The sequence below is a fragment of the Dipodomys spectabilis genome, unplaced genomic scaffold, assembly GCF_019054845.1.
Source record: "Dipodomys spectabilis isolate Male_0828 unplaced genomic scaffold, ASM1905484v1 ptg000155l, whole genome shotgun sequence".
Classification (NCBI taxonomy): domain Eukaryota; kingdom Metazoa; phylum Chordata; class Mammalia; order Rodentia; family Heteromyidae; genus Dipodomys; species Dipodomys spectabilis.
The window spans coordinates 4,137,292-4,161,811 of NW_024870832.1; the positions used below are offsets into that span (position 1 = coordinate 4,137,292).

At 48.0% G+C, this 24,520-nt stretch overlaps 1 protein-coding gene across 1 annotated transcript in view; it reads left to right on the plus strand.

Moving 5' to 3' along the window:
* Window positions 1-12,301, plus strand: part of Galnt10 (polypeptide N-acetylgalactosaminyltransferase 10) — a 235,968-nt gene extending 223,667 nt beyond the window's left edge. Inside the window, 5 exon segments of the mRNA XM_042692394.1 lie at window positions 3,348-3,569; window positions 5,266-5,382; window positions 10,216-10,386; window positions 11,888-12,004; window positions 12,007-12,301. Coding sequence (XP_042548328.1) covers window positions 3,348-3,569; window positions 5,266-5,382; window positions 10,216-10,386; window positions 11,888-12,004; window positions 12,007-12,132 — 753 coding nt within the window. The 3' untranslated portion in view covers window positions 12,133-12,301.
* Window positions 12,302-24,520: the final 12,219 nt, after the last annotated feature.

Sequence of the window (24,520 nt, forward strand, 5' to 3'; positions counted from 1 at the left end):
TACAGAGGGTCTGGGGACACCGACCCCTGAGCAAGAGACCCTGGAGCATGCTTTTCAAGAGCGAAAACCCCCTCCTGTAAGAACACCCCACACCTCCTGTTTATCAGGACTCATGCTAGCTCGATAGGTGCTCTACCATTTGAGCCACATCCCCAGCCCCAACTTTGTTTTCTTTCTGAAGTAGGTGACATTTACCAAGTGAATCTAGTACTGAATGGGACATAGAAGGATTTGGTGAGCTGGACTCTGACGCCAGAATCTCAAGCTCTGTTTCTGATTTAAGATTTTGGGGGGCTCAGGAGTACCTCAGTTGAAATGCGCAGGCTCAGCACAGTTTATCATAACTCAGTTGAAACCCTTAAGATGTTTTACTATCATGAAAACTATCTTAAAGAGATACACTCTTCTGTAGAAGATAGGAATTGATTAACTGTAGGTGTAGTTTAGAAATGGACTTTTTGAGGGGGGTGGAGGGGTAGTTATGGTGCTTGAACTCAGGGCCTTGGTCACTGTCCCTCAGCCCTTTTGCCCAAGGCTAGTGCTCTACCACTTTGAACCACAGCTCCACTTCTGGTGGTTAACTGGCGATGAGTCTTTCAGACTTTCCTGCCCAGGCTGGCTTTGAACTGTGGCCCTCAGATCTCAAGATTATAGGCAAGAAGCACCAGCAGCTGGTGAGAAATGGTAATTTAATGTTGCAAAATGTTAGTACTCAGGTCAACCTATTTTTAACTTACTGTCCTAAAAGTCCAGTATTGCTTATATTTTGTTATACTAGTTTAGTCTCCTACTAAATTTTGCATTCTATTTGGGGTCACAAGTGCTGTTTGTTTATTTTTAATTTTAGGGTGTTTTTTTCTAAATAGAAAAGTGATTAGATACGAACTGCTAGATAGTGTTTTGAAAGTATATTTTCTTTCAAAAAATATGGTAGGTTTCCAGAGTACTAAACTACATAGGTTTTTTTTTAAGAATAAAATGCGTTCTAATTTGCTCATGTTTTAGTTTGCTTTTCTTCCCAACTGTGAAGAAAAAAATATATGCTTGCATTAGTGTGACAAAATGGTGATTTCATTTATCAGTAATGTCTGGGAAATGGGCAGGCAGGACCGGCTCACACCTGTAATCCTAGCTACCCAGGAGGCTGAGATCTGAGGATCTAGGTGTGAAGACAGTCCAGGCAGACATCTGAGAAACTCTTATATCCATTTAACCAGCAAAAAACTGGGAGTGGAAGCATCGCTCAAGTGGTAGAATGCCAGCCTTGAATAAAAAAGCCAAGTGAGAGCATAAAGCCGTAAGTTCAAGTCCCAGTACCAATAATAGCAATAATAATAATAGTAACATAGGGTTGTCATTTTTATTGGTTGTCCTACTTTATAATAAAAATAGCCACAGCCTTCAATCCTCAAACGATTATTAGAAATTCTAACTGATGATAGATTATACCATTTGATTGCAAATTGTAATTTGTTTTTACTCCGTCACATGGCCAGAATTCTTTTAGCTCTTTAGTCGAAAAGTGACAGAAACACAACTCAAAAATGGCTTCAGGGGGACTGGGAATGTGGCCTAGTGGTAGAGTGCTTGCCTAGCATGCAGAGGCGCTGGGTTCGATTCCTCAGGACCACATACACAGAAAAAGCCAGAAGTGGCACTGTGGCTCAAGTGCTGAAGAGCTCAGGGACAGCTCCCAGGCCAAGACCAACCAAAAAAAAAAAAAAAAACTCCAGGGGATTCAGTGGCTTATGTAACTGGAAAGTTCTGGAATAAATTAGCTTCAGGCATGGCTGGATCCAGTTGCTACAAGACCCCATTCCTCAGTCTACCCTCAACAATGCCTCATTCACAGTTGATTTCATTCTCATACACTAGCAGCCATTGTTAGGCCAAACAAACAAAAGAGCAATTTACCAACAGAGCCGTTCTACCCAATAATTCCAGCAGATTCCAAGGCTAATTACTATTGGTTCTAATTAGCTTGGCTTAGACTATATGCTTACTGTTGACCAATCCCTGTGTCCAGGGTAGATGTATTCAGTTGGTCAGGCGAGGCCCTGCACCTTTCCAGCAGCCACAAGAACTGGCAGTGAGACAGTAGCTCCCCAAAAGAAAACTGCCAGAGGGCTGTCAATCAGGACGCTGTGGGAAATGGGTGGGTCAAACATCCAAACTTTTTTCTTTTATGTTGTTTGTTGATCGTCGGACTTGAACTCTGGGCCTGGGTACTGTCCCTCAGCTCTTCAGCTCAAGGCTATTGCTCTACCACTTGAGCCACAGGGCCACTTCTGGTTTTCTGGTGGTTTATTGGAGATAAGAGTCTCACAGACTTTCCTGCCTGGGCTGGCTTTGAACCATGATCCTCAGATCTCAGCCTCCTAGGATTACAGGCATGAGCCAGTAGCGCCCGGCTAAACATCCCAACTCTTAAGTTGTAGAACTACAGAGCTTGTGCCTGAATCCTGTCTACTCAAAAGGTTGAGATGTAAGGATTCCAGTTCAATTTCCAGCCTAGGCAGGAAAGCCCATGAGATTCACATTCAGTTAATCAGCAAAAAACTGGAAATGGGGGTATGGCTAAGTGGTAGAGCACCAGCCTTGAGTGGAAACATCTAAGGGACAGTACCGATGCCCTGGGTTCAAGCCTCAATACCAGCATTCACACACACACACACACACACACAATTATGCATAAATAATCAAGACTATGCTGAAGTGTTGCATTCAGGGATACATTGTGAAAAAGCCCATCATTGGTTCTTAATCTGAGCATCACAGTTTACTTACATTGTTGCTAAGCTAAGCAACACAGTCATATAGGGCCAAGTTTGTGGGGGGTTTTGTTTTTGTTTTCTTTTTTACCAGTCCTGGGGCTTGAACTCAGGGCCTGAGCACTGTCCCGGAGCTTTTTTTGTTCAAGGCTAATGCTCTACCACTTGAGCCACAGTGTAATTTCCGGCATTTTCTGTGTTCAATACTGAGGAATCGAACCCAGGGCTTCATGAATTCCAGGCGAGCATTCTACCACTGAGCTACATTCCCAGCCCCTGGGCCAGTTTTGTTTTAGGTTTTGTTTTGTTCTGTTTTACTTAAGGGATCAAACTCAGTATCTGACAGTTTTGCACACTGGCTGGCACTCTACCACCTGAGCCACGCCTCCAACCCTGGACCACTTTTTTTATATGTAGCCTGTCACTGACTAACTGACATCAGTGTGTCCCTGACTCTACAGGAGGCCACCATAGTGGTAGACCAGAGTCAGGATGCCTTTTCCACCCCACACCCTGGCCTGGCCTTCTGGGTGAGCCTGACCCTTCCCTCACCCCTCATTCCTGGCCCTTCCCCAGAACCTGAAGCGAGTGGCAGAGGTATGGATGGATGAGTATGCAGAATACATCTACCAGCGGCGGCCGGAGTACCGCCACCTATCTGCAGGGGACGTCGTAGCCCAAAAGAAGCTCCGCAGTTCTCTCAACTGCAAAAGTTTCAAGTGGTTTATGACCAACATTGCCTGGGACCTGCCCAAGTTCTACCCGCCTGTCGAGCCCCCGGCTGCAGCCTGGGGGGAGGTGAGTTTGTCAGTTGGCACTGGCTAAGGGACCCACAGAGTCCATGTCAAACGCAAACGGGAGAAAAGGGCACTAGAAAGACAGAGGGATGCTTTTCTTCTCTCCTATCTTTACTCTTATCTGCATGGGATTTATTTTCATTTTATTTTGTTGTTGTTCCCCTGCAATGTCAGTTCTCTAAGTATACACAAACTCACACCTCTTTTCCTCTTTTGGTAGCATATATAACTTGTACAAGGAGGTTTCGTTGTGACTTTTTTCAAATTCTTATTATCAAGGTGATGTACAGAAGAGTTAGAGTTTGCATAACTCAGGTAATGAAGTTGGGCATTGGTGGCTCACGCCTGTAATCCTAGCTACTCAAGAGGCTGAGATCTAAGGATCATGGTTCAAATCTAGCCCAGCCAGGAAAGGCCATTAACCACCTAAAAACTGGAAGTGGAGCTGTGGCTCAAAGTGGTTAAAGCACTAGCCTTGAGCAAAAAAAAATGCCCAAGGTCTGCATGTAGGCCCTGCGTTCAAGCCCCATGACAAAAAAAAATACTGAGTACATTTTCTTTTTGGACATTACCTCTTCCTTCCCATCCCCGTCCACAAGTTGTATAGTTCATTTTTTTGAAGTTCATTTTGATAAATAATATTTTATATGACCAGATGCACAGAGGAGTCATACCTTGGTGTTCCTTTGGTCTCACAGTGTGTGAATGAATGCCTAAAGACCTGAAAATTTATCATGCCCCAGTATATTTTAGATCTGTGTTCCACATATGAGAGAAAACATGCATCGTTTACCTCTCTGAGCCTGGCTTACCTCACTTAACATGATTTGTTCTAGGTTCATTCATTTCCCTACAAATGACATAAACTTATTCTTTCTAATGGCTGTGTAAAATTCTATTGTGTCTGCGTACCGCTTCCTGGTAACCAGGACCAGGAATGTGGCTTAGTGGTAGAGTGCTTGCCTAGCAGGCATGAAGCCCTGGGTTCAATTCCTCAGTGCCACCTAAACAGAAAAGGCCGGAAGTGACGTTGTGGTTCAAGTGGTAGTGTGTTAGCCTTAAGCAAAAAGAAGCTCATGGACAGTGCCCAGGCCTTGAGTTCATCCCAAGACTAGAAAAAAAAAAAAAATCCACATTTTTTTTTTTTTTTGATCCACTCATCTATTGTAGGACATCTGGGCTATTTCTGATTTTTTTTTTTTTTTCCTGGTCCTGGGGCTTGAATTCAGGGTCTGCACACTGTCCCTGAGCTTTCTTTCCCACCCCTCCCCCCCCATTGGCCTCTCATTGCAAGCCTCAGATCTCAGCCTTCTGAGCAGCTGGGATTACAGGTGTGAGCCACTAGAGTCCGGCTTATGTCCTTTTCTAGTAGCATCCAAGGTATGGTCCCCACAGCCTCTTCTCCCCGGATCTCTGGGAATCAAAATAAAATTGGATTCCTGAATCTGTTGAATCACAGTCTCCGGTTGTGAGGCCTGAGAGGCAAACTTTTAGCCTGTGCACGCATGCGCGCGCCCACACACACACAGAGGCCTGAGTCAAACACAACAAGCATTTGGGGTTCCTCTCTGGATGACTGTCCTCTGTGAAAGGTTGTGGGGGGGGCACTTCCCCTTCCTACATGAGAATATTTCACCATGAGCCATCAGTCTCTGCCTTGAGGGAGTTTCACTGTTCACCCCTCCCCTCTCCCTCAGATTCGCAACGTGGGCACCGGGCTGTGCATAGACATGAGACACAGCTCCCTGGGCTCCCCACTGAGGCTGGATAGCTGTGTGCGGGGCCGCGGGGAGGCCGCCTGGAATAGTATGCAGGTAAGAACTCTTCCTTGGGACCGATGATGGGTTTTCTGGATCCTCGTTCCGGAGGGGGGGGGGGTTCTACCTTTCCCAGTCCAAGTTGGTACCAGAATGCTGGTCATGGCCACCAACACAGGAAGCCTCCCTGAGTTTCTGGGATCCATCTTGTGTTGACTAACCCTGCATCCACCGAGGCTAACATCCTCATTGTGGATCTTCTGCCATCTTGGCCACATGCAGTGATCAAATCCTATAGATGGGGTTTCAGAAGAATGCTGAGGATAGGCAGAAACTCCTTAGTATGCTCACCTTCTGTTGCTATAACTGAATGTCACAGACTGGGTGATTTACAGAGAAGAAAGGTTGTTGGTTTTGGTTTGTTTTTTGTTATTGAGGGGATTTTTTTTTTTCTAGTCCTGGGGCTTGAACTCAGGTCCTGGGCACTGTCCCTGAGCCTCTCTATGATCAAGGCTAGCACTCTACTACTTGAGCCACAGCACCACTTCTGGCTTTTTATATTTATATGATACTCAGGAATTGAACCCAGGGCTTCATGCATGCTAGGCAAGCATTCTACCACTAAGCCACATTCACAGTCTTTATTTCTATTTATTTAATTTTTTTTTTACCAGTCCTGGGGCTTGAACTCAGGGCCTGGGCACTATCCTGAGCTTCTTTTGCTCAAGGCTAGCACTCTAACACTTGAGCCACAGTGCCTCTTCAGGCTTTTTCTGTTTATGTGGTACTGAGGCATCAAGCCCAGGGCTTCATGCATGCTAGGCAAGAACTCTATCACTAAGCCACCTTCCAAGCCCCTTTCTTTTTTTTTTTGTCAGTTATGAGGCTTGAACTCTGGGCCTGGGTGCTGTCCCTCAGCTCTTCAGCTCAAGGCTAGCGCTTTACCACTTGAGTCATAGCACCACTTCTGGTTTTTCTGCTTATGTGGTGCTGAGGAATCGAACCCAGGGCCTCATGCATGCAAGGCAAGCACTATACCACTGAGCCACCTTCCCAGCCTGTTTTTTTGTGTGTGTGTGTGTTTGTTTTTAATAGTTTTTTGTTCATTTTTTGCCAGTCCTGGGGCTTGAATTTGGGGCCTGGGCACTGTCCCTGAGTTTCTTTTTGTTTTTTGGGGGGGGGGTTCTGGTCATGGGGCCTGAACTCTGGGCCTGCGCGCTGTCCCTCAGCTCTTCAGCTCAAGGCTAGCACTCTACCACTTGAGCCACAGCGCCACTTCCAGCTTTTTTCTTTTTGCTTATGTGGTGCTGAGGAATCGAACCCAGGGCCTCGGGCATGCAAGGCAAGCTCTCTACCACTGAGCCACCTTCCCAGCCCCCCTGAGTTTCATTTTGCCCAAGGCTAGCACTCTACAACTTGGGCCACAGCTCCACTTCTGGCTTTTGTGTGTGTATACAGTAATTTATTGGAGTTTTAATAGTCTCATTGACTTTCTTGCTTAGGCTGGCTTCAAACTATAAGCCTCAGACCTCATCTTCCTGACAGGCATGAGCCACCAGCACCCAGTTTATTTAGATAACATGGGTGCAGCATGGGCTGCCTTCTGTTAAGGGCCTTCCTGTGGGTGCTGACGTGACAGAGGGGGCCCCATTGAAAAACAGCATGCTTCCCAACTCTTAGAGTCACCAATACAGTCCCAGCCCTGCCCCACACCCTTTTCTACTCAGTCTTCCAGAGATCCTGCCTCCAAATAGCATGCAGGGTTAAGTTTCCAATTTAGAAACTGCAGCATTCCATCATTCCTGCTGGGACTTCAGATGGCACAGCCAGCAGCCAGATGCTTCTCCCACTCCCTCTGATGTCAGCCTCTCCTTTTTTCTTGATTGCCAGTACTGGGCTTGAACTCAGGACCTGAATGCTATCCCTTACCTTTTTTTTGGATCATAGGGCTTGAATTCAGGGCCTAGGCACTATCCCTGAGCTCTTTTGCTCTACCACTTTTAAACACAGCTCCACTTCTGGTTTTCTGGTGGTTCATTGGAGGGAAGAGTCTCACGGACTTTCCTTCCTGAGCTGGCTTTGAACTGTGATGTTCAGATCCCAGTCTCCTGAGTATCTAGAATGATAGGCGTGAGCCACTACCAGTGCCTGGCTGCCTCTCCTTTCTTAAGAGCAGATGAGTAGCTTGTAGCTCATCCTTACTAATTCTTCTGAGTTCTCCAGGGGAGTCTGTGGCTTTAGAAAAGGTTCCTGGGGTTTGTACCACTTCCTGTGGGCTAACAACTCATGTTCCTACTGGAAATTGTGCCCTCATATCTGCAGCCCCCCAGAACAGAGCTGTAGAGAGACGGTGAGACGAATGTTAAGAGGCAGTAGCCAGTGGTCCACCCCCATTCCCACCCCCAGTGCCTCACGCCTGTAATCCTAGTTGCTCAGGAGGCTGAGATCTGAAGATCATGGATGGAAGCCAGCTTATGCAAACAAATTGGTGAGGCTCCTATCTCCAGTGAACAAGCAAAAAGCCAGAAGTAGGGAGTGGCTCAAGTAGTGGAGCTCCAGACTTGAATTTCGTTGTTTTTTTCTCTTAATTAAAAAAAAAAAAAAAAACTAGGGCTGGGAATGTGGCTTAATGGTAGAGTACTTGCCTAACATGCATGAAACCCTGGGTGCCATTCCTCAGTACCACACACAGAGAAAAAGCCAGAAATGGCACTATGGCTAAAGTGATAGAGTGCTAGCCTTGAGCAAAAGAAGCTCAGGGACAGTGCCCAAGGCCCTGAGTTCAAGCCCCAGGACTGGCAAAAAAAAAAACAAAAACAAAAAACTAAGCAAGTATGTGAATCCCTGAGTTCCAACTTCAGTACCAGCCCCCCAAAAAGGAATAGGACAAAAAGAAGGATGATGGGCTGAGAAGGTGGCTCAGTGGTAGAGCGCTTGCCTTGCATGCCTGAGGCCCTGGGTTCGATTCCTCAGCACCACATAAGCAAAAAGAAAAAAGCTGGAAGTGGGGCTGTGGCTCAAGTGGTAGAGCACTAACCTTGAGCTGAAGAGCTGAGGGACAGCGCCCAGGCCCAGAGTTCAGGCCCTACGACCGGACCAAAAAAAAAAAAAAAGAAGGATGATGAGGAGTAGGAGAAAAAAGCGAGTACCAGTACGCAAAAACAGAAGAAAAGAGGAGAGAGCCAGGTGCCTATAATCCTAGCCACTCAGGAGGCTGAGATCTGAGGATCGCAGTTCAAAACCAGCCTGGGCAGGAAAGTCTGTGAAACTCTTATCTCCAATTAACCACCAGAAAACTGGAAGTGGCGCTATGGCTCAAGTGGTAGAGCATTCACCTTGAGCTGAAGAGCTGAGGGACTGTGCCCAGGCCCAGAGTTCAAGCCCCATAACCAACAACAACCAAAAAAAAAAAAAAGAGGGAAGAAGAGGAGGAAGGGAACAAAAATATATAATAATTAAAGATAAGAAAAAGAAAAGAGCTGGGAAACTCTTACCTCCAATAAATCACCAGAAAACTGGAAGTGGCTCTGTGGCTCCAAGTGGTAGAGTTCACTAGCCTTGAGCTGAAGAGCTCAGGGACAGTGCCCAGGACCAGAGTTTAAGGCTCACAGCCAACAACAAAAATCGGACCAAAGAGAAATACAACTCATATATGAGACCCCTTTTATGTAAAATTCTAGAAGCACTAGTGGCTCACACCTGTCACCTTAGCTACTCAGGAGGCTGAGATCTGAGGATTACCATTTGAGTCAGCTGGGGCAGGAAAGTCTGTAAGACTCTTATCTCCAAGTAACCAATAAAAAAGCTGAAAGTGAAACTTGACTCATTGGTATTAGACTTGACGGGAAAAAAATGCTTAGGAACAGTTCCCAGGCTGTGAGTTCGTGCCACAGACTGGTGATTGCCTAGGCACAGTGCATAGAGACAGAACTTGGAGAGAGCTCAGCAGGGAGCATGAAGATACATTGCGGGCAATGGATATGTCTGTTCCCTTGAGCGTGGGGATGGCTTTAGATATTAACATCAGATTGACACTGGATGCTGGTGGCTCACACCTGTAATCCTGGCTACTCAGGAAGCTGAGATCTGAGGATCGCAGTTCAAAGCAGAGCTGTGGCTCAAAGCGGTAGAGTGCTAGTCTTGTGCACAAAGGCTCAGGGCAGTGCCCGGGTCATGAGTCCCAGGACTGGCACACATACAAAAAAGATACAATGGGGGCTGGGAAGGTGGCTCAGTGGTAGAGTGCTTGTCTTGCATGCATGAGGCCCTGGATTCGATTCCTCAGCACCACATAAGCAGAAAAAAAAGCCGAAAGTGGTGCTGTGGCTCAAGTGGTAGAGCGCTAGCCTTGAGGTGAAGAGCTGAGGGACAGCGCCCAGGCCCAGAGTTCAGGCCCCACGACTGGACCAAAGAAAAAGATACAATGGGCACTTTAAATGTGTGCAATCTTTTTTTTTTTCAGTTAGTCTTCAATAAAGCTGATGGAGAGAAAATAAAAGCTTAGCAATTGAAAGCAACATATGGCCAAGTTAAGATCCTCATTCAGTTATTTAATGTGACTAAAGTTTGTGTGTGTGTGTGCGTGTGCGTGTGCGTGTGTGCGTGTGTGCACATGTATGTATGCCCCTATACCCTGGACTTAGGGCCTTGTACTTTTTCTTAGCTAATTTACTCAAAGCTGGCAGTCTACCTCTTGAGCCACAGCTCTACTTCTTGCTTTTCAGTGATCAATTGGAGATAAGAGTCTCGTGGACTTTCTTGTCGAGACTGGCTTTGAACCAGGATCCTCAGATCTGAGGTTCCTGAGTTGGATGACAGATGTGAACCGCCAGCACTCAGCTCACTATTTTTTTTCTTTTTACTGATCCTATCCTTATCTCTACGTGGCAGGTTTTCACCTTCACCTGGAGAGAGGACATCCGGCCTGGAGACCCTCAGCACACCAAGAAGTTCTGCTTCGACGCCATCTCCCACACCAGCCCCGTCACCCTCTATGACTGCCACAGCCTGAAGGGCAACCAGCTGTGGAGATATCCGGGAGGTAAGAGAAGATGTCGGGCAGCAGGGGCCTGCAGGGCCAGGGGTGCTGGTCAGCAGCGGCCACCCCGCGGCTTCGCCCCGCTCACACACTCATCAGTGCATTCGTTGCCACAAACCCCGCTAGGTCTGATTTTGTAGCCATTCAAGAGAGCCCAGAGCCAGGCGTGGCTCCTGCCCATACCGCTAGCTGCTCAGGAGGCTAAGACCCAGGATGGTGGTTCAAAGCCAGCTTGAGCAAGGAAGCTAAGGCACAGCGCCCAGTCCCTGAGTTCAAGCTTCAGTACCAGCGCAGAAAGGGGAGGGTGGGCAGCGATCCAGATTTCAGGGGAGGGAAATGGAGAGGAAAGGAGAGAGAGAGAAACAGAGGCCGAGCAGGATACAGATCTGAGTTCATGCAGGGATTGGGGGGAAGGGGAGCAGGCGGGTGTCAGGGATCCAGATTCGAAGTCAAGCCCCCAGTCCTGGCTGGGGGGGGGGGCGAGGGAGGAAGCGGGGCGGGGGGTCTTGATTAGTATGTGGGATCAGAAACTCTTAGACACTAGTGGCGAAAGCCTTTGAAAGCTTCTCGGAATTTGACAGAGGCAGGTGGTTGTGGAGGGCAGAGTTCAGGAATGCTGAGCAGGAGGATCAGCGGATCTAGGAGCAGCCCGCTCGGCGTCGGTGTCGGCGCGGCGTCCCCCTGCGCGTGCGCGTTCCCCCCCCCCCCCGCGCGCGTGCCTGTCCCCCCCCCCAGCGCGTGCCTGGTCCCCCCCCCTCGCGCGTGCGCGTCCCCCCTCCCTGGCGCGCGCGGTCCCCCCTCCCCCCGCGTGCGTGCGCGTCCCCCTGCGCGTGGCGTCCCCCTGCGCGTGGCGTCCCCCTGCGCGTGCGCGACCCCCCCCCCCCCGGCGCGCGTATGCCTGTCCCCCCCCGCTGCGCGCGTGCGCGTCCCCCCTCCCCCCGCGTGCGTGCGCGTCCCCCCCTGCGCGCGCGTGCCTTCCCCCCCCCGCCTCGCTGCGGCGTGCGCGTCCCCCCCTGCGCGCGGCATCCCCCTGCGCGCTGCAGCGCGTCCCCCCCTCCCCCCGCGTGCGTGCGCGTCCCCCCCCCGCGCGTGCGCGTCCCCCCCCTGCGCGCGCGCGCGTCCCCCCTCCCCCCGCATGCGTGCGCGTCCCCCCCCTGCGCGCGTGCCTGTCCCCCCCCCGCTGCGCGCGTCCTCGTCCCCCTCCCTGCGCGCGTGCGCGTCCCCCCCCTGCGTGCAGCGCGCGCGTCCCCCCTCCCCCCGCGTGCGTGTGCGTCCCCCCCTGCGCGCGCAGCGCGTCCCCCCTCCCCCCGCGTGCGTGCGCTGGTCCCCCCCCCCGCGCGTGCGCGTCTCCCCCCCTGCGCGCCGGGCGTCCCCCCCTCCCCCCCGCTGATGTGCGCGTTCCCCCCCCCCCGCGCGGTGCGCGTCCCCCCCCGCGCGCCGTGCGCGTCCCCCCCCCGCGCGTGCGCGTCTCCCCCTGCGTGCGCGCGCGTCCCCCTCCCTGCACTGCCGTCCCTTGTCTCATAGGATCAGACCTTGTTTCACCCAGTGAGCGGCAGCTGCGTGGACTGCAGCGAAAGCGACCACCGAATCTTCATGAACATCTGCAACCCCTCCTCCCTCACCCAGCAGTGGCTGTTCGAAGACACACCAACGCCACCATATTGGAAAAGTTCAACAGAAACTCGAGTCTCGCTGTTTCCCTGGCAGAGCTGGTCCAGGCCCACCCAGCCCACAGGAAGGGCAGGCTGTCGGCAGGCGCGGTGGGCTGAAAGGCGCTGGCCAGATTGTTCAGAACAGAGGGGCCCTGAGGCTGGAGCAGGGGGATCTGCCAGGCCCTTATGCTCCTGAGTTGTTAGAGGGAGGGTAGAAAGCAGACCCCTTACACACACACACACGCACACGCGCGCACACACGCACACACACACGCGCGCACACACGCACACACGCGCGCACACACGCGCACACACGCACACACACACGCACACACACACAAGCACACACACACGCACACCGCGCGCACACACACACACACACACACAGAGGTAGAGCCTGTTTTCATCTTTGCTGGTATTGAAGCAAAGCTAAGGCGAGGGGCCTTTCAACTCTCTCACACGTTCCCCCCCCCAAGCATTATGTGGACAGTTCCCCAAAAGGGAGCTCTCTGGCAAACCTCAAACCTGAAATGGTGCCCCAGTTTGTTGCTGGGGGGCAGCTGGAGTCCCAGTGACACCCAGCTACAGGAGCAGGGGTATCAATTCTCGAGTCCTGGGTCCGAGTCACTGCCATTACCAGCCTGCTTCCGTTCTCTGTCTCAGCCCAGTGACCCCCATCAGAAGCACCCCTGAAACCTTCAGACCCCTCAGTCCTGAACACTGGCCAGCTGCCACGGGTGGGGTCAGAAGAGGACTCCAAACGTTCCTCCACAGCCATCCACCTGTGAAATGTCTTCCTCTGGCTCTGTGGGTGTTTGAAATGCCTGTTTCTGTGCTCTCTGGGCACAAGGTCATGCCAGCCACCAGCTTTTGGGCGGGGGAGAGGCGCATTCAGACGGCCCTGGACCTAGACCTCCAAAGTAGCCATGCTGACAGGATTTCTCCATCCATTCTTCCATATCTCCCTCTCCCTCCCCCCCACCTTCTCTCTTTATTTCTCTGCCTCAACAGAGAAACAGGGGTGCTGCGAGCCCCTCGCCTCCCAGACTGGAGAATTCCAGGATACTGTGAGCGACACCTAGCCTTCCAACCATAGTACAATCTCTAGTTCTCACACAACTGTAGATCTCCTGAACAGCCCTTATGATTCCATGGCCACTAGAATGTTCCAGAAGATTCTGGTATTCTGATATCCAATTGTGGATTTCTAAAATGTGAAATGCAGGTAGAATCGTCAGACAGGCTGCGCCCCACCCCACCCCCAGCCTATGGACTGTCTGAAATTCAAGGTTGGAGGAATGAGAAGGGGGGAAGGGACCTCTGTCTGCCAGTTCATGCCAGGAGATCTGGTCAGATGCTCAGCAGAAGCCTCCTCCCGCCCCCTTGCCATCAACATGGCAGCTGCAATGGACATTTGCAAGGAAGAAGCTAATGTCTCATGGCCAAATCTACATCCAGCTCTATGCCAGCCCATGTTTCTTTTGCCATGGCTCCCAGCAGGTTCCCAAATGAGTAGGTAGAATTCTTAAAACCAACTTTGCTACATGTTAATTGGCAAATGGAAATCCTGCCCACTACCAAGTATCTACCAGCTAGCCTGGTAGATGCTTAACATCAGTATTCTGATTGATGTCAGGTCTCAGTTAGCAACCAAGACAGAATTCTAGGAGTAGAGTTGTGAGTAGGCTTTTGAAATGCTGACTGATCTCAAAGCCATCCATATTGGGGGGAGGGAAAATAAATACACACACACACACACACACGCACACACACACACACACGCACACACACACACACACGCACACACACACACACACACACACACACAAAGTATGCATGCACAGACCATATGGCTGACAAAGGAGCATTTCACTACATCCCTGGGCTAGAGCTGTTCATGCGCCCCCTAGTGTCATCCACAAGAATGGCATACATATACAGAAAGGATTGAAAAGATGCCATTCCTTCTAGAATCTGGAATGAGCATTACCAGTGTGTTAGAACTGGGGGAGTAGAAACATCAGAGAACAATGCACCATTTTTTCCAAGTCAAAACTGTGCCTTTAAAAATGCAAATATACAGCAAAATCCCTAAACTTGAACATTTCCTAGTGCCTTGCTAGACAGACAGAAAGGGGTGGGTTGGGGGGACAGGAACACTTTTTGGTGGTGTGTGAAGTTCCTGTATGATGAGTCTCTTGTCTGTGTGTGTGTGTGTGTGTGTGTGTGTGTGTGTGTGTTTGCTGTTCCTGGGGCTTGAACTCAGGGTCTGGGTGCTGTCCCTGGGCTTTTTGTTTTGCTCAAGGTTAGTGCTCTACCACTTGAGCCACAGCCCCACTTCTGGCTTTTTTGATGATTGATTTTAGAATCTCATGGACTTTCCTGCCCTAGCTGGCTTTGAACCTGGATCTCCTGAGTAGCTAGGATGACAGGTATGAGCCACTGACTTCTGACTTAAATATCTTTTTTTTTTTTCAAGTAACAAGAGATTGGTGGGCAAAATCTGAGCCCAGGAAGGGCTTGGTGGCCTGGCAGGCCCAGTCAGCGCAGGAATACCAAGGAAAGATCACCTCGATGAAATGGCGGCCTCAGATGGCCTCTTAGCCCTGAGAAAACACCTTACCTCTTTGGCCCTGTTGGGGGCCATACCTATAACTCCCATGCCAGCCCCCCAAGTAGAGTGCTTGACCTGTGCCTTGTCATTAGGGTCAAGACCTAGTCAAGGGACTAGGTCCCTGGGTAGCCCTGTTCCTAGAGTCCTTTGCATGCAGGAGAAGCCACAAGCCACCCTAGGCCTTCCTTGTCCCCTTCCTTTGGGTTTTCCTTCCAAGTCTGCTTCACATTCAGACAGGGCTGAGACTCAACAAGCGTGACATGGGGGAGTGCAGGCCAGGACTCTGGCTCTGCGCCATCTTGAGCCCTTCAGTTATGTCATAGTTGGAAACCATCTGTCATGGATTGAGTATGCCTGGTGAAAACTAAAAAGAAAAAGAAAAAGCCAGGATGTGTGGAGATGTCATCAGCGACTGTAACCCTCTTTTCCTTTAAAGCGTTTCTTTAGGTCACCGAACAATGGGGCGCAGGCATGCTCCACTAGACCTATGGAGGGCTGCAAAGTTGGGGCGGAGGGGGAAGCCATTCCATCTTCTGCCTCCAGTGGGAATGCAATCTGGAAACGATCCCACACATGGTTGATTCTTTCTTTTAGGAAGAAATAGCTCAGAGGAAAGTAGGAGGAGGGGTCTATTTGCAGGAGGGCCCCTGGAGCTACTGGGGAGACCCAGAGAAAGTGAACTTGTGAGGGCTATAGTCTCTGGGTCTCCCCAGTGCGGCCTGCCTTCCCTCCACACCTCTTCCTGTCTTCTATTTCCTCCTGTCCACCCAGCTCCATTTCTCTCGTCTTGGGAGTCTCTGAAGAAGAGCAAAGCACTTTGTTATAGTGGCTGAGAAAGGGGGGGGGGGGGGGCGTCCTTGAGTCCTCAGCCCCTCATTTGCACGGGTGGAGTGACTTGTTAGAAGTCTTTGGACCCATGCATTTATTTTTTAATGTCTTCTGAAGACCAAGAGGAGTGGAAGGACACCGACGTGGACAAGAGGGCAATGTTATTCTAGACTTCTTGCCGTCAAACAGATGTTCCTGGTGAAAAATCCAGTGAATATTTCCTTTCACCAATGTAATCTAGAGCCGAGGCCCAACTGTGAGCCCTTGAGGTGAGAATGACCTACATCCCAAGTGGCAAGGTCATTTTAAACATCCTCCACCCCAGATGGTATGGATCTAGCTGTGCCCACCCACAGTGGGGAGAGTGGGGGAGGATCCTGAAGATCATGGCCCTCCCCCAAGGGGTGTGGAGGGACATGATGGGTGGGAAGCCAGACAGGGATTTCACAGAGAAAACTCAAGACGTCTGCCTGGTATAAAGTCCACCCCGTGAAGAAATGACTGACCATGTACAAATAGTGACTGTGATTGTTAAATAAACCTCTAGACTTTTCTCTAAAGAAGGCTCTGGTGTGTTCCTTCACATCAAGTGCAAAAAGGGTGTAAAAGATAGCATACTAGCCATCACCAGTGGCTCATGCCTGTAATCCTAGCTACTCAAGAGGCTGAGATCTGAGGATCATGGTTCAATGCCAACCCAGGCAGGAAAGTCCATGAGATTCTTGTTTCCACCAAAAAGTCAGAAATGGAGCTGTTGCTCAAGTGGTAGAGTGCTAGTCGAGCCAAAAGGAGAAAAGGGAAAAAAAAGAAGCTCAGAAACAGTATTCAGGTCCTGAGTTCAAGTCCCAGGTCTGACAGAAAAGACACCGAACTGATATTTTAGAGATTAGGCGAGATCTCTCAGAGCTCTAAGTCAAAGGAGTGTGAACCAAGAGGTAGAGGGGGAAATGAAAAGTTCTAAGTAGAGGGAAGAGGTAGTATAAAAGCTCTGAAGCAGAAAGGTATTGGAAAAGCACGAAGAAGTAAACTCAAGAGAGTTGGGCAGGACCGCACACAGGAGTTCAGAAGGGGCTGGGAATATTGCTTAGTGGTAGAGTGCTTGCCTACCATGCATGAAGCCCCAGGTTTGGTTCCTCAGTACCACATAAACAGAAAAAGCCACAAGTGGCACTGTGGCTCAAGTAGTAGAGTGCTAGCCTTGAGTAAAAAGAAGCTCAGGGACAGTGCCCTAGGCCCTGAGTTCAAGCCCCGTGATTGGCAAAGAAAAAAAGTTCAGAAGAGTAGAGACAAGAAGAAATGGATTGAGCTCATTTCTGAAGCAGAACTACAAATACTTGCTTATCAAAACATTTCAAAATATTCATTTTGACTGACAGCATGGGGCAGAATGCCCAGCTCTTCAACAACAACTCAAATTAGGCACCAGTAGCTCCCACCTATAATCCAAGCTACTCGAGAAGTTGAGATCTGAGGATCTTGGTTCAAAGCCAGCCTGGGCAGGAAAGTCTGTGACACTCTTAATCTCCAATTAATCACCAAAAAAGACAGAAGTGGACTTGAACTCAGGTCGTAGAGTACTAGCCTTGAGCAAAAGCAGCTCAGGGACTGTGTCCAGGACCTGAAGTCAAGTCCCAGAACTGGCATATACACACAAAACCCCAGATCTTGTACCAGTCCTACCCTTATGCAGACCTTACTTTATATTAAAATGACCAGTTTTCAATGACATTCCAGTTGTCTCGCCGCTGTCACTCAGGGCCCACCAGAGGGCGCTGAAGATCACGGCTAGCTGATTACCAGAAAGCAGTGTGGTCAGTGCTACAGGTTTAAGCCCTAGATTTATATTTTACTTTATGCATTGATTAGCTTTTTTTAAAGTAATTTTACAAAGGGGCTTCAATTCAACGTATCAATTTATGAGTACAATGTGTCATTACCCCCTTCCCTCATTCTCCCCATTTGCCGCAAACCCATCCATCCTAAAAATGCCCTCGTGTCTCAGAATAATGCCCAGGTTCCTTTCTTTGCAGTCAAAAAAAGCAGAGCCCAGAGAGGCCCAGACCCAAAGTGACCATGATGATGACCCTCTGCCTTCTATATATCCTTGTCCCAGGGCTCCCACACATAATTCTATGCTGTAGCTTTGTAGATATGGGGAGATGCTGGGTTTTTGTTGTTGTTTGTTTTTTCGGGTTTTTTCTTTTGTTTTTTGTTTTTTGTCCATTGCCTGAACTCTGGGCCTGGGCACTGTCCCTCAGCTCTTCAGCTCAAGGCTAGCACTTTACCACTTGAGCCACAGCGCCACTTTTGGCTTTTTCTGCTTATGTGGTGCTGAGGAATCGAACCCAGGGCCTCATGCATGCAAAGCAAGCACTCTACCACTGAGCCACCTTCCCAGCCGAGATGCTGTTTTAAAAACCCTTTACCCCTGTGGTCCCCAGCCTGTCTGCAGAATTCCATGAAATAGACACAACAAATATTAGTTCAGTAAGATAAATTAACATATATATACTATATATATACTATATCAGACAGGTATAAATATGAAGGTTTTGTTTAAGGATGAGCTAAAACAGGCATTCTCTTCCCTCAGAGCTTATAGTCTAGTTGGGAGAACAAATATGAATCAAACAGCCATCAGATGACTATAGAAGCAGCTTGTCAAATCTTTTTTTTTTTTTTTTTCCGTTGCCAGTCCTGGGGCTTGAACTCAGGGCCTGGGCACTGGCCCTGAGCTGCTTTTGATCAAGGCTAGTACTCTATCACTTGAGCCACAGCACCACTTCTGGCTTTTTCTGCTTATGTGGTACGTGGTACTGAGGAATCAAACCTGGAGCTTCATGCATGCTAGGCAAGCACTCTACCACTAAGCCACATTCCCAGCCCTTGAGACTCATCGCCAGTTCCACCAAAAAAGCCAGAAGTGAAGCTGTGGCTCAAGTAGTAGAGTGCTAGCCTTGGGCACAAAAGCTCAGGGACAGTGCTCAGGCCCTGAGTTCAAGCCCTAGTACCAACATACAAAAATCCATAAAAAAAAAATAAAACAAAGGTATATATAATATATAAAGACATTATTATAGAATGTTATGTGATATATTTTATTATAGAATATATATTGTATTATGATTTATTATTGGGGCTGGGAAGGTGGCTCAGTGGTAGAGCACTTGCCTTGCATGCCTGAAGCCCTGGGTTCAATTCCTCAGCACCACATAAGCAAAAAGAAAAAAAGCCAGAAGTGCTGTGGCTCAAGTGGTAGAGCGCTAGCCTTGAGCTGAAGAGCTGAGGGACAGCGCCCAGGCCCAGAGTTCAGGCCCCACAACCGGACCAACACCCCCCCCCCCAAAAAAAAAGATTTATTATAGCCAGGTATCAGTGGCTCATCCCTGTGATCCTAGCTACTCAGAAGGCTGAGGTCTAAGAATCATGGTTTGAAACCAACCTGGGAGGAGGAACAAAAGTCTGTGAGACTTTTGTCTCCAATTAACCACCAAAAATCTGGAGCTGGAGCTGGAGCTCAAGTGATAGCATGCCAGCCTTGAGTGAAAAAGCTAATGGACAGTGCCCAGTCCCTGAGTTTACATATATGAGACCGTGAGCTCCATCTCCAGCGGTACGCATGCGCGTGGGCACACACACGCACACATACACATAGACGTAAATTAATTCTGCTGTGCATAAATGAATTAAAGTTTTCATAAAAGGAATAAGTTGGCAGAACCAATTTTAAAAATAATACAACTATAGCTGTCTATGAAAGACTTTAGATTCAAATACATAAGTAAGTTGAAAATTAACAAGTGGAAAAAGACACTTCCATATGAACTGTAATTCAGAACTGCAATTGCCTATGTTTCGAAATAAGAAGATGAAGTGTGTCTGCCAGGCTGAAATCCTGACTTCAAGCCCCAAAAGTAATGTGAAAACAACTATTAAAATCTATAAGATGCAACAAAAGCAGTGCTCAGGAAAACCCATCACCGCAAATTTCAAAAAGATTTAATCAATAACCCAACCATCTGCCTTAAGAAACTAGAAGCAAAGTTGGGTGTGGTACAGCATGCCTGTAATTCCAGAACTAACAAGTCTGCAGTAGAAAGATCACAAGTTCCAGACCATCTGGATGAGGTATGGAAAAGTATTAAAGATGGAGAGGGAAGAGCAAGGCAGAGAGGGAGACAGCAGGAGCGAGAGACAGGACAGATGGAGACGGAAAAGGAGGGAGAGGGAATAAAAGCAAACTAAAAACCAAAGCGAACAATGTTAGAGCAGAAATCACTAGTTAGGCAAAATAGAAAAGAAACAAGGAAACCAAGAATTTGCAGTTTGAAAAGAACACGAACGGACAACCCATAGACAAAGGAAACACTAGCCCCGTGCTGGTGGCTCATGCCTGTCATCATAGCTACTTAGGAGGCTGAGATCTGAGGGTCATGGTTTAAAGTCAGTCTAGTTGGGAAATTCCATGAGACTATTGACAATTAACTACCAAAAAGCAGGAAGTAGAGCTGTGGCTCTAGTGGTATAGTATCAGCCTTGAGCAAAATAAAAAGCTCAGGGCCAAGGCCCAGACCTTGTTCCAACCACAAGATAGATAGGTACTAAGATAGATAGGTAGGTAGATAGATAGATAGATAGATAGACAGACAGACAGACAGATAGGTTTTATGGTATGTAAACTTTATCACAATATGTTTCAATATGACTCAGCTCCAATCCAGTGTAGTTGTAGGTTAAGAGAAATTCATCTGTCTTTGTCATTAAAAGGCCAGTGTTGGGCTGGGAATGTGGCTTAGTGGTAGTAGAGTGCCTGCCTGGCATTCACGAAGCCATGGGTTCGATTCCTCAGTACCACATAAATAGAAAAGGCAGGAAGTGGTACTGTGGCTCAAGTGGTTAACAGTGCTGTGAGCACAGAGAGGCTCAGGGACAGAGCCCAGGCCCTGAGTTCAAGCCCCAGAACTGGCAAAAATAAAGGGGAAGTGCTTAGGGTTTTCAGGGTTAATTTACTAATCGTACCCTCTTGATCCATTTTTTTTTTAGTCTGGCTCCTTCATTATCAATATAGAATAATCTCATTATAGGCAGGTGTTAACACTTTACTTATATTCTTAGTTTTGTTTATTGGAAACTGTAAGGTCTGCACAGGGACACCTCCCTACCTCTTGGCTAAGTTTCTGCCCAGTATCTGTTACCTTAGGTAACTGGCAGACCTGGAAACAGTCACCTCCCCCCTGCTAGGTCTCAGCCACCTCTGGTCACAAGCCTCCCATCTGACCTTAGGAGGGTCCCAGACCCTGAGGTCACATCCGGATCCATTGTGGCTACACCTTTCCCCTACCTGGCCACACCTCTTCCTGTCCCTGGCCTAGATAAGTCCTGGCCCAGCCGTGGGGCGCCCGCTTTCCTTTTCAGCCATGCTTCACCATGCACGGCAGGGGCAGCAGTTTGGTAAATGAACTTCTCCTGCCTGAATAGCGCGAGGCATTCTCTTCATTGGCTACCTAATGAAACCTACCTATTTAATATACCTTACAGAAACATTTTTTTTTTTTAATTCAAGGCTAGTACTCTACCACTTTAAGCCACAGCTGTACTTCCAGTTTTCAGGTGGTTTAAGCGGAGGTAAGAGTCTCAGACCTTCCTGCCCTCCTCCTCCACTGGCTTCAAATCAGGATCCTCAGATCTCAGCCTCCTGACTAGCTAGGATTACAGGCGTGAGCCACTAGCACCCAGCTTAGCCACAAATTTTATGAGGCCAAATATAAAGATATTTTCTCCCAGAACATTTGTTTTCCATTTGACAAATGATTGGTTTTGGTTTGGGTTTTATTTCCAGAGACAGCCTCTCATTAGGCAAACCAGGCTGGCTTTGAACTTGTTATCTTCCTGCATCAACTTCCCAAGTGCTGGAATTCCAGGCATGCAGTACCACACCTGAATGTTTGAAATAGAGAAAATCTTTTTAACTAACCATAGATAAGATAAAATTTCCAACATTGTTTTCTCAGAAGTTTATCATTGTCTCCTTCAAAAGATTAAATGCTCTCAAGGGGGGGGGGGGGGGGGGGGAGGGGAGGGAAGGGGAGATGGAGGATCTTTAGCCTAGGCAAAAACCCTGAGTAGGGAACAGGTCCTGGAACGGAGGAGAGGCTGGCCAGCACTGAGTAGGGAGAAGGGGGAAAGAAAAGGCAGAAGCCAGGCATTATGAGGGCCTTGAAGCCCTATTTGAGTCTCTAACCCTTATTCTAAGAGCAACAGGAACGTTTGGGCTTTCAACCTGGATCTAAAGGAATTCCAGATGTGCCCTCACCTACATCTGGAGTTGGGAAATGCTCAGGAGATGGACACACAGAAGACTTAGAAGTCTCCAGAATAGGACTGCTGGTTCTCAGATGCTTTTTTGTTTTGTTTCTGTTGGTAGTGGGGCTTGAACTCAAGGCCTGGACCCTGTCCCTGAGCTTTTGTGCTCTACCACTTTGAGCCACAGCGCCACTTCCAGTTTTCTTAGTAGCTCATTGGAGATAAGTCTTATGGACTTTCCTGTGGAGGCTTTGAACCACAATCCTCAGATCTCAGCCTCCTGAATAGCTAGGATTATAGGCATGAGCCCTGAGTTCAAGTCCCACAACTGACAAAAAAAAATAGTAATATAGGTTGACAACATCAAATTCACAGTCAACAGCCCTGTAACTCAAGTCCCAGTGAAGCTTACCCAACACCTCCTTTTTGGGAGCACAGGACAGCACTTCTGCACTTTGCTTACAAGGCTGTTTAAACTAAAATCACCACAACAGTGTGAACATGAGGCGTCCACTGTAGGCTTTGGTATTGAAGGTTTAGTCTCCGTAGCTGTTGGAGCATCTTTGAGATTATTCTAAGGAACTTCAGAGGATGGAGCCTAGCTAGAGGAAGTAGATCTCTGGGAATGGCGTTGACTTTCCGAACTCTTACTTCCGGTCCACCATGAGGGACACAGCCTCCTCCTGGGATGCTTTTGTCCCCATGATGTTCTGATCCAAGAGCCTGGGGCTAAGCTACACACCCAACCCTCTGAAACCAGTAGCAAAATAAATACTTGCTATTTTTATTTAAATATAAAATATAAATTATAAAAAAATAAATGCTCTTTTTAACATATTCTGTTAAGTATGTTGTCAGGGTAATAAGGAAAATAACATACAATCACCATCACCAACAACGACAAAAAAAAATCTGACTATACACAAAAAACAACTTCCAGGGACTTACTTACCTGGGCCAAACACAGAACATTTATGTGTAAACCAAAACTTAGTTTATTTCATGGACTTTGGAATTCTTCAGTGGCCCAAGGAATCATATACAGTCTGCTATGGAAATTATTTTCAGGGGAAGTTTGGTGATCTGTCATAAAAGAAAAGGACGTGGGATTTGACCAGTGTATATCGGATATATGTATTAAAGTGGCACACTGAATCTGTGTGTGTGTGTGTGTGTGTGTGTGTGTGTGTGCACGTGCACACACGCACCATTACTGAGGCTTTAACTCAGGGCTTTGCACTCTCCTTTGGCTTTTTTACCCAAGGCTGACACTCTACCACTTGAGCCATACCTCCACTTCTGGCATTTTGCTGGTTAACTGGAAATAGTAGTCTCAGATTTCTCTTCTCAGTTTGGCTTCAAACTTCAATCCTCAGTTCCATCCTCCTGAATAGCTACAATGATAGGAGTGAGCCACCAGTGCCTAGCTTGAATCTTGTTTAGAAGGAAAGAAATGGAAAACAGCAAGGACTAAGAGATCAAACGTTCCTCCATAACACACACCCCCACTTGCATGCATAATTCAATTCTAAAAGGTCCAAAGTACAAAACTCAAATGATAAATTTGTTCTGTAAACAGAATTTGTGTACCTTGAACAGTGAGAGGTAAAATTATTTTATATTTCTAGGTATACCTACTTTTTTAGACACTTTTTTTTTTTTTTTGCTGGTGGGGCTTGAACTCAGGGCCTGGGCTCTCTCCCTGACCTTTTCAGTGTTCAAGGCTAGCGCTCTACCACTTGAGCCACAACGCCACTTCCAGCTTTTTCTGAGTAGTTTATTGGAGATAAGTGTCCCACAGACTTTCCTTCCTGGGCTGGCTTCAAAACAATCTTCAGATCTCACTCAGCCCCCTGAATAGCTGGGATTATAGGCGTGAGCCACTGGCATCCAGTCCTATTTCAATTTTTTTTAAAAGGCTGGGCACTGGTGCCTCATATAGTTAAAATTAGCTACTCGGGAGGCTGAGATCTGAGGATCATTGTTTGAAGCCAGACTGGGCAGGAAAGTCTGTGAGTCTCTTTTCTACAATTAAACACCCAAAACCAAGAAGTACAGCTGTGGCCCAAGTGGTAGAGCACCAACTTTGAGTAAAAATATCTAAGGGAAAGCACTTGGGCCTTGAGTTCAAGCCCCAGTACTGGCTGAAAAAAGGGGGGAAAATAATGGCTTAAGAACGTCTAGTGAGGGGCTGGGAAAGTGGCTCAGTGGTAGAGCGCTTGCCTTGCATGCATGAGGCCCTGGGTTCATTCCTCAGCACCACATAAGCAAAAAGAAAAAAGCCGGAAGTGGCGCTGTGGCTCAAGTGGTAGAGCGCTAGCCTTGAGCTGAAGAGCTGAGGGACAGCGCCTAGGCCCAGAGTTCAGGCCCCACGACCGGACCAAAAAAAAAAAAAAAAAAAATTAAGAACATCTAGTGATTGAATTTTTTAAGAATAGCCAATGATTAAATTTTTATTCCTTTCAACAAATCTAGTGACTTCATTTCAGAAGAGTTGAGACACAGTCTCCTTTTAAGATAACATTAAGATATATAATTCAACCTTGTACCAGTCACCCATTTAAAATGTACCATTTGACATTGTTTATAGCTTCACAAGGTTGTACTATCTTATACCTTAACTTTTTTTTTTTTTTTCCAGTCCTGGGGCTTGAACTCAGGGCCTGGACACTGTCCCTGAGCTTTTGTGATCAAAGCTAGTGTTTTACAACTTGAGCCACAGCACCACTTCTGGCTGTGTGTGATGTGTGTGTGTGCATA